Source organism: Triticum aestivum, chromosome 4B (genome assembly GCF_018294505.1).
Source record: "Triticum aestivum cultivar Chinese Spring chromosome 4B, IWGSC CS RefSeq v2.1, whole genome shotgun sequence".
NCBI classification, from domain to species: Eukaryota; Viridiplantae; Streptophyta; class Magnoliopsida; order Poales; family Poaceae; genus Triticum; species Triticum aestivum.
The window spans coordinates 338,654,242-338,663,509 of record NC_057804.1 but is presented as its reverse complement, the minus strand read 5'-3'; the positions used below and the strand labels follow the sequence as shown (position 1 = coordinate 338,663,509).

Below are 9,268 nucleotides of genomic sequence, written 5' to 3'. Positions count from 1 at the left end.
CCTTGCCGCCTTCTTGGGGTCCCCCGCTTTCTAGGAGGCGGTCTTTTGGCACCAGCCGGCCCCAAGGGCCGGCCTTGCGACCAGTCGGACTGAGGGGCTTGGCCAGCCCCGATGTCTTAAAAAGTGTTGAAGTATTGATGAGGCTACCCAGGGCCTATCCCCCCGTCAGTCAGGTAACGTCGGACGTCTGATGGTGGTCGGACGACTGATGTTCGTCGGACGTCCGGTGCCTGGGTGATTTCGGGCACGGGATGAACTCGGGATTTCGAGGTGTGGAGGCGTAAATTGGGCAAAATTGAGCAATTTTGTGGATGGAAAAGGTGGAGATGGTGGGGGAAAGCTAGATCCACGTGAGGCAAAGCAAATCCACGGATCAAATCCATCAAAACTTCATCACACTAACAAATCACAAAAAAAAATTGGGGCTATTTTTGTGGGAATTTTTGAAATTGGGGAAGAACACAACAAAATTAGGCTAGAAAAGGAGGGTAGGGAATCCAAAATCATGTTCAATGTGGCTCATGATACCAAAGATGACGTAGGTTGGAACCCTAGATGCCCGATCTTTCACGATTGGAGAGGATCCTACCGAGAACACGAAGAACACGAGGAATACGAGGGAAAAACACGGGGGGAGAAATCTCTCAAACCAACAAGATTCGATTACACATGCGCTAGATCCTCGAAACACAAAGGGATACACGACCCACAATCAACAAAGGACGATACAAGTGGCAACTAGTTCATCTCCATGAGGAGGTCTTGAGGGGTCTTCCCATGAAGGGGTCTTGAATCTAAAGTGGATCTTCTCTGAAGAGGGAACGGTCTCTCTCGGTGGAGTAGATCCGGATGGGGGAGCAAAACTCTATCTCACAAATGAGCTAAACCATTGCTAACCCTAGAAAGAGGGAGGAGGAGGTCTACTTATAGTCTAGTGTCATGAAACGGTAAGTGGGCTTCGACCCAACACTTGATCACGCACAGGCGTCGGACGTCCGGTGGTTCCTGAGGGTCCGGACGTCCAGTCCTGGTCGGACGTCCGATGTTTCGACTCTGTTCAGGATTGGTCGGTCGTCCGTTCCGTCGGTCGTCCGAAGGCTTCCATACTTCCGATGTTTTGGCTCGGACGTGGTCGTGTCGATCATCCGGTGGAGCTCGGTCGTCCGGGCGCTGGGAGTCGTCGGACGTCCGGTCGGCGTCGGTTGTCCGGCTGTTGGAGCGTTCTCTGGCTGGGTCTGGCATGGCGGGTCGAAGTATCAGGCGTCGGTCATCCGGTCGGGGTCGGTCGTCCGACGGCTGGAGACTTCCAGGCTGCTTCTCTTCTCGCTCTTTGTACTTGGTGTTCGCGTCGTCTTGTCCGTTAGGTGTAGTTGTTACATGGCCTTCTTCCAAGTACCTGATCATGCTTAGGGTCTCCGCTTGAGGTAGTAGCTATGTCTCATATGTAGAGAGTGGAAGTTCGAAGAGGAACGAGTTCACCTTATTTTCGATAGCCTTTGCTCGAGCTCTTGTCATTGGTCCAAGTGGTGTCGTGGGAGACAAAGATAGGTTCATGGGGATGACATTGGGATGCTGCGCATCAGTACCATGATGCGGCTCAGCATCACAACGTCGGGCGTTGACAGCCTTCCTGTGGATGTCGGTCGCGGCAGCCTGGCTGTTTTTAATTTAATATTTTTAGTTTTAATTAATGTAAGACTAGACTTTTGCTAGCTTTTTTTTAATTCTGAAATCCGGCACCAGGATTAAAAAGGGAAAACCGGCACAAATGTGAAATACGTTCGTCCGCGTTGGGACAAAAAGCGGACAAATCTTCTGTCAGGTTGAGTCGGGTCGGTTGAAGTTGCCGTTACTCCACCCCCACTACCGCTCCAGCCCACCGCTTGTAGACGCCGCTGCTCGCCTCCCTTGACGCAGGTACAACTCCGCACGCTGCTAGCCTCGAGCTCAACCCGCCGCCGGCTGCCCAGCATGACGCCCATGGTAGGCAGTGCCAAGCTCGGGAGAGTGCTCGACTCTGATTGGCTGTACCCACATCTTCGCCAGCCAGCTAAACCTCACGCTTGCCGAGCGAGGACGAAATCGTCAGCTCGTCCGATGCTGGAGGCCATTCCTGCCTGGTCGCTGATGCTCACTATTGTCCCTGGTGGGCTCCTCCGGCCGACGGCGCATGCGGCAATGATGCGCGCACGACGGCAGCGTCATCGGCAAAATGGCACACACGCATCGTCTTTGACAACAACGATGGCAGCAAAATATAGCACTACATCACCTTATTATACTTGCTCCTATGATGCCCTGGAACTGCCGCATCTGTCTGTGCACGAGACCAGTGAAAGAACGAAGAGCAGTAACTTTGCACAAGACGGGCACGAGTTGACTCGTTCGTATAAAAATCAAGGTGTAGTCAGTTTTCCTGTTACAATATACAAAAAGGACCGATGATATCGCACCATGTTGGGCTGCGCAAATTGCGGATACAAGAGATGCCCTGCCATCGGCTTAGTATGTGCTTCCTGTACAGCTGGGGCAGTGCGTGGTGCTGGTCCTCAACTTAAGATCATCATCAACAGCCATCAGCTCCATGTCATGGGCTATAGGAGTCCCAGGGATTTGAGCTGCTGGACGTGCTCAGCAGGGAGTGGCGGCGGAGACCAATCTGCATGTTCACCGTCAACATCTTCCACAACGTACTCCTGGAGAACACCAAATTGGGGTTATAAACAGGAGGAAAAACCATGATTGATCAACTCAGGGATAGCAGTGCTCACCTTTGTTAGCATTCGTTTCGCAAGGATGTGGTAGTGTCTTTGCCAGATCCTCTGCCCTACCATAGTTGCCACCAGAACGCTATAGAAGATGCCGACAACCGTGAACAGCCCGAGCACGATTACTCCCATGATGAGGAACAATGGTAACCCTGCTTCCCCTGCACCTCCCAAGCAACCACCACACTCCCCGGCTGTAGTTGCACAGCCTTCAAAGCATGTGGTGCAGTCAGTCCACATGCAAAGTGTGCCAGGAAGATGGCAATCTGCACACATCCTGAAATGAAATAGGAAGGTGAGCGTACAACAGACAGATGACCAAGCATGCAGCATTAACGGCTTAACTAATATAATATAGTCATTGAATTACTCGAAACATACCCTGGCTGGCAGCAACAGAGGCACAGTTCTCGACAAGGCTGAGCCAAGTCACTCCGTACTCTTCGGTCATAACACGTTATGAAGCATCCTGATAACCCGAGTAAAGCAAAAAACAACAAAGCTCCTGTAAAAAGAATAAGAGAGATGCTCAACTCAGTTCAGAATTCAAATCAAATGGGCAACATAAGTGCATCATATATTTTAGCAACGTAGCCTCCATATATATTTAGGGACTACATACTGCACGCCACATAGTGTAGATCATAACATGATACCCTAGTATTAGTCCATCACGGCATAAATATAACAAACTAATGGATAGGTCTGGTGGGAATGAAAGAGCAACTACAATCATTGACATGCATGTAAAAGATAAAGACAGCTGCTAGGTCTTTCCTATTCAACATACATCTTTCATCTACTCCCTCCGTTCCTAAATATTTGTCTTTCTAGAGATTTCAACAAGTGACTACATACGGAGCAAAATGAGTGAATCTGCACTCTAAAATATGTCTATATACATCCGTATGTGGTAATCATTTGAAATCCCTAAAAAGACAAATATTTAGGAACGGAGCGAGTACATTGTAGTGTATACTGTTAACAAAATACATTTCCCCACACATGTTTTCTTCTGCACACTGATACACTCTTATACTTATAACAGAGATTGGCCAGATAGAATCTAATTGTATATTTCACTTTGTAAACCGTACAGCTCCCGTGCACTAGAGTCCTAAGGATGAACAGGGACTTGTGTTGTGTGGGCAAATTGAACTCCACCCCACGCATACAGGCAAGGGCATAATTGTCAAACAATCATACAAAACAGGTACAAGTAATAACAAAATCTGCGAAGGATTAAGTTGTTTACCACATATATAATAAAAAGTAACTTCATTATCAAAACCCCAGGCCGTCCTCAGCCAATATTGCTGGTAGCCATCAATAAAATGTACCAAATAAGCCAATGCAGAGATAACCTAAACAAAGGAGTGAGAAATACTGTTTATCACTCAATACATCATTAGACAAAGAATAGTGACACGGATATCAAAGACTTACAAACTGGACTAGAGCAAAGATGAATAATATATCTCTAGTAACAAAGAAACGAAACTTTAGCGTTCGCCATTTCCTGTCGGTGTGGACATGAACCCTCAAGTAATAAGGAGCCTTGCAGGTGGTGCAATGAGAAAATGCAAACCCCTCCTGTATGTGACAAAGCATCAAGCACTATTAGTATCTCGCAAGAAAGACACAATTTCATTACAAAGGCAAGCTACAAATAGCTCAGACGAGTTGACAACAAAATGCAAAGAGACAGATGACTGAATGCTTTTGCATATGCAACAGGAAGAAGTTATATTTAACTTTTTGTTGAACAAATAGAATTCATATTCCCAACAATTGAAAGAGAAAATGTGTATCATACAATGTTCAGGATATCGGTAACTGGTACAATATCAGTCAGGTGGTGAGTAGGGATAAATGGGCGAAATTTCCAGCTAATCAGCCGATAAATCAGCTATTCGGTGACCCACCAAGTAGTGATTAACTGATCAAGATGCCGATTAACTGGCCGATATTTGGACTAATGGTATCATACATCATTTCTACTCTAAACTATTGGATCCATCCTTAGAAGAGCATGGTTTATGTCATATCCAAGCCAACAACCTCCATATAACCTTACCAAACAGCACAACTTCATTTTGATGTAGACATCCCAACATCCTAACAGAAAGGAGAGTTTACAATACTAAATACCATAACTGGACCTAGGAACATCTGCCTGATAAACTGGAACCATATTACAAAATTCCATAAGAGTGCATTGTCGGCCAAGGAAAGATCTGACCTACTACTGCATCTTAAATCAAAATTTCAAGGTACAGAGAGAGGATCAGTATATTCAGAATGTTCATGCAATACAGAACTGTTTGTTTTGACCTGAAACTGTGCCAAAGGTCCGTATAGCAAATTTGTTAAATGATAGTGGAATACTTATAGGTGGTATTTACTAGTAATACAAACCTTGATTAACACATTTTCAGAAGCATGTCTCTTTGGGCCAACTATGGCAATATCATGTCAATCATGGATCTACCTGATAGTGCAAGCTTTTTTTATATATTTTTTAGTTACTAAATTCCTAGTTACAACAGAATGCAGTTGCATAGTGTCATCCATATGATGCATTGTTGTTGTAAAACTTTTATAAAATTTTCTTCCGTTTAGACTGTCGACATACCTGAATGTCCTGACTGTTCAATTTCCCCAAAAAGCAATCTGGAGTTGCTCTCTAGTCTCTACATTCACGTTCGTAAATGGCATAACTTAAACACGAAAAACAGGGTTGTCACTTGTCACACAAAACTCTAATCAACAAAATAGAAGAAAGACACAGGCAGGATTGACTCCAACAGCAGGTCGAGAGCTATAGGCCTACATGTTGAAGGGAAACTTGGTGAACTTACCATATGTATTCTAGCTGTCTGTAACTCTTTGTGATCCATGAATGAATTGATTGATTATTAGTACAATGCAAGGCAGTCATTCCTAAATGGCTACAACTCCACACATTGACATAATTAAGCTAAGAAACCACAGGTGTAACCCTGGGTGGATCCATCACACAGTCACATCGCTTCGGAGCTCCCCGATAGCACCAGGGCATCAGCGGAATGAGAGCGCCTACCTTGACCGCTCTCCAGTGGTCGAGGCAGTCGCGGTGCACGTACTTGGATGTCCCCTTGCACTTGCAGGGCGCGATGAAGTCTCTCCCTACACCGAGAGAAGGAGTCAACCCCTGCCAAAACAAAGAGAACACGGCCAAGGATAACGGCGGGCAGCGGCGGGAACAGCTCGCGCAGGACGGATCCAGCCGTACGTACCGTCGGTCTCGAGGCAGATCCGGCACTGGAGCTGGTCCCCGGCACCGGCCTCGAGGTCGATCTCCGGGGATGTCGGCGGGATAAGCGACGAGGCCGCCGAGGACAACCCCCTGGCCTTCTCCTCCTCCATCAACCACCGCAGCGCACCGCCGGCAGCCCTCCCAACGAGCGTACGCTTCTAGAACCTTCTAGTATCGTCCATTCCCTAACCTCTACTCTATTTTTCCTCGATTCGACGGGGCGAGGAGGGGGTTGGAATCCAGTTGTTGGGGAATAGGCAGGTGCGTAGCGAAGCGCCGAAGCGAGGTATATGTGGGACCGGAAACTTTTGCGACGCGACTTTTGCGAGCGACTGGTGTGTACGTGCGGATGGATGACCCGTTGGCCCCACTGGCGGTAGGTGCGGTGCGGATGACAATTGACCAGGAAGAGGTAATACCACGGCAGGTCCATGAACTTGTCTTGCATGTGATACTTTGGTCTTTAAACTTGCAAAAACTAACTATGTAGTCCTCGAACTTGTCTCAGATGTGCATGTTTAGTCCTGGGCCAATCAGGAGCAGCCAAGTGGAGCCAGCCGGACCGGTTCGGTCGTCGCTAGCCATTTTGCAGATACCCCCCTGACGTTTTTTCATGAACCGCTGGCCTCGCTCCTTGCCTGTACCCAGAGGGGCCGCGCGCAGCCATGACGCCCTGGCTGTTCCTGTTCGGGGATCGAGGCGAACGGTGGCTGGGGTGCGTCCGCCGCCGCCACGGCCGTGCACGCGCTCTACGCGCACCGGTGGCGCCGAGTCGGGGCGGCCCCGCTCAAGGGTAGGTTCTTGTTCTCCGTCGTGGGCGTCGGGGACGAGCTCTACGTTGTCGACGGCCGCTCCGAGGGGTCGAGCGCCGACTTTGTCAAGACCAAGACGTAGAAGGTAGTCATTGTGTCCAGCCCCCTCATCGGCGCTACCGGCCCGGTCATGGCCGGTGCTGGGGGTGTTTGAGATGTCCGCCAGTCGCAGCTTTGTGCACGCCCGCGTCGAGAAGCATATCCGGCGCGCCAACACCGGCGGCAAGTTCCGGCTGGGAGGCACCTCCGCCGTGTACGAGGACCCGCATGGGCTCTCACTCCGGTGGCTCCATCTCAGGGATGTACTGAACGAGGACACCGATTCCACTGCCCAGCTCACGGTCACGGCAAGGTTGCCAATCAAGAGAAACAGCCAGCTCAGGCAAGGCAAGCTCTTATCGCTGTGGGTGGCCGAGGGCCATGGGACGAGCCCCTCGTGGCCGGCGAGATATACAATCGATGACCGACAAATGGGTCGAGATCGCCTGGTTCCCCACCGACGTCGGCCTGGCATGCTCCCGCGCCGTCTGCGGCGACACGTTCTACGTCTACTGCGAGTCCGACACGCTCGTCGCCTACCATCTCGACGCCGGCTCATGGTCCGTCGTCCAGACGTCCCGGTCGCCGCCACGACTCCGAGACTACACGCCGGCGCTGGTCTGCTGCGCGTCCAGGCTGTTCATGCTCTGCGTCTCGTGGTGTGACCCGGCGAATCGAAGGGACAAGGCGGTGCGGAAGGTGTTCGAGATGAACCTCGGCTCGACACTGCTGCTCCAGTGGACCGAGGCGTCCGCGCACCCGGACGCACCCATGGATTCCAACAGTGTTCGCCGCCGGCCAGGACAGGATCAACTTGTAGAGATGTTCAGAATCTTCGGCAAGATCCTCGACTTCGCGACGGCTTGCCGGGTCTCGGGCAGCGAGCAGAGCTGGAGCTGCATCGCCCGGGAGAACATGGCCGCCATGGCCGACGCCATGTCCTGCCGGCTGAAATCCTTGGCCGTGCTGCTTCTCTGAAGATCGCCGATGTGTACTTTGTTTTTCTTTTCCACTTACACTGATGATTTGTTTGTTGCCATGAGCTGCTGGTTGATGTGCAGCTCGGTAAAGCCATTCCATTCCATTGCATTGCATTGCCTGCTGTGATTGTTCATGCTGAGTTTGTTCAATATGATTTGAAGAGAGAGAGAGAGAGAGAGAGAGAGAGAGAGAGATTGTTCAGAGACGAAGAGCAGCAGCGTCCAAGAGGTGTGCGAGGATCAGCTGTCCGACATCAGCAGCCAGGCGGCGTCTAACAACGAGGCATCCAACACCTTCTCCCGCCCCAAGCTCGCCCTCGACCTGTCGCTCACCGTCACTGCCACCGACACCACGACCGCAAAGTCGAGCACCACTAACAGGACCGGCGGCGGGTGTTCACGAGCAACTACTGCCAGGGGAAGTTCTTCAGCTCGCAGGCGCTGGGCGGGCACTAGAACGCGCACCGGCGAGAGCGCACGCTGGCCCGGCGTGCGGTGCACCAGCTCGAGGCCTACCCCTACGGCTACGCCGATGTGGCCTCCCTCCAGCTCTATGGCTCACCCGTGTTGTACCCCATTGGCATCAAGGCGCACGCGCCGGTGCACCCCGCGGCGGCGCAGGCAGAGCGGCAGCAACAGGAAGCCGCCTCCCTCGCTGTGCTGGCGCGCGCGCGGGCGTTGCTAGGCCCGATGCTGTTCCTCATGGGCGGGGACGAGGAGGTCAGCTTCGGGTGCCTCGACAGCTTCAGGGCACCACCGCCGGGCGCCGGCGTGCTCCCTCTCCTCCACTCCGGCCACAACCTGGGGCTTGGGCAGCAGTGGCAAGCGGACGAGGAGCCTGACATGACGCTTCAGGTGATATCCTTTGACAGCCACGAGGTATACTGCAGGTTTAAAATCGACAGAAGGCAGGGGGCTAAATACAAAATGCACGGCGCTGACCGGCTCGGCCGAGCTGGCTCCACATGGTTGCATCAGATTCGTCCAGGACCAAATTTGCACCTTTAGGATAAGTTCGAGGACTAGATAGTTAGCTTTTAATCAGTTTTAGGACCAAAGTATCATATGCAAGACAAGTTCAAGGACATGTCGTGCTATTACCTCGACCAGGAAGCTTGCCGGTGCATGGCCGGTTGTGTTTTCCATCTCGGTGTGCTTTTTCAACCGACCTTAACGACAGTTTTTTAACCTGTGGTTGGATAGTTAGAGGGACTGTGGTATCCCAGCCCACCAGGGTTCAAATTCTGATACTCGCATTTATTTCTGAATTTATTTCAGGATTTTCAGTGATGCGCATTCAGTGGGAAGAGACGCTCCCGTCAACGACGAGGCGCCTATGATGACTTCGTAAGTCTCAAGATGATATGCCGG

General features: G+C 50.9%; 1 protein-coding gene and 2 pseudogenes across 1 annotated transcript; 2 read left to right on the top strand and 1 right to left on the bottom strand.

Annotated features, from left to right (window-relative positions):
- Positions 1 to 2,355: 2,355 nt before the first annotated feature.
- On the bottom strand, positions 2,356 to 6,249 carry LOC123092121 (uncharacterized; the record flags this gene model as incomplete). Its single annotated transcript, XM_044513802.1, is given in 7 exon segments — positions 2,356 to 2,696; positions 2,772 to 3,045; positions 3,150 to 3,273; positions 4,024 to 4,132; positions 4,215 to 4,361; positions 5,851 to 5,936; positions 6,047 to 6,249. Coding segments are annotated over 7 exon segments (972 nt in total). The 3' UTR covers positions 2,356 to 2,594.
- Positions 6,250 to 6,415: 166 nt separating this feature from the next.
- LOC123090097 (F-box/kelch-repeat protein At5g42350-like) lies at positions 6,416 to 7,914 on the top strand (annotated as a pseudogene).
- LOC123090095 (uncharacterized) lies at positions 7,905 to 8,905 on the top strand (annotated as a pseudogene).
- The last annotated feature ends 363 nt before the right edge of the window (positions 8,906 to 9,268 follow it).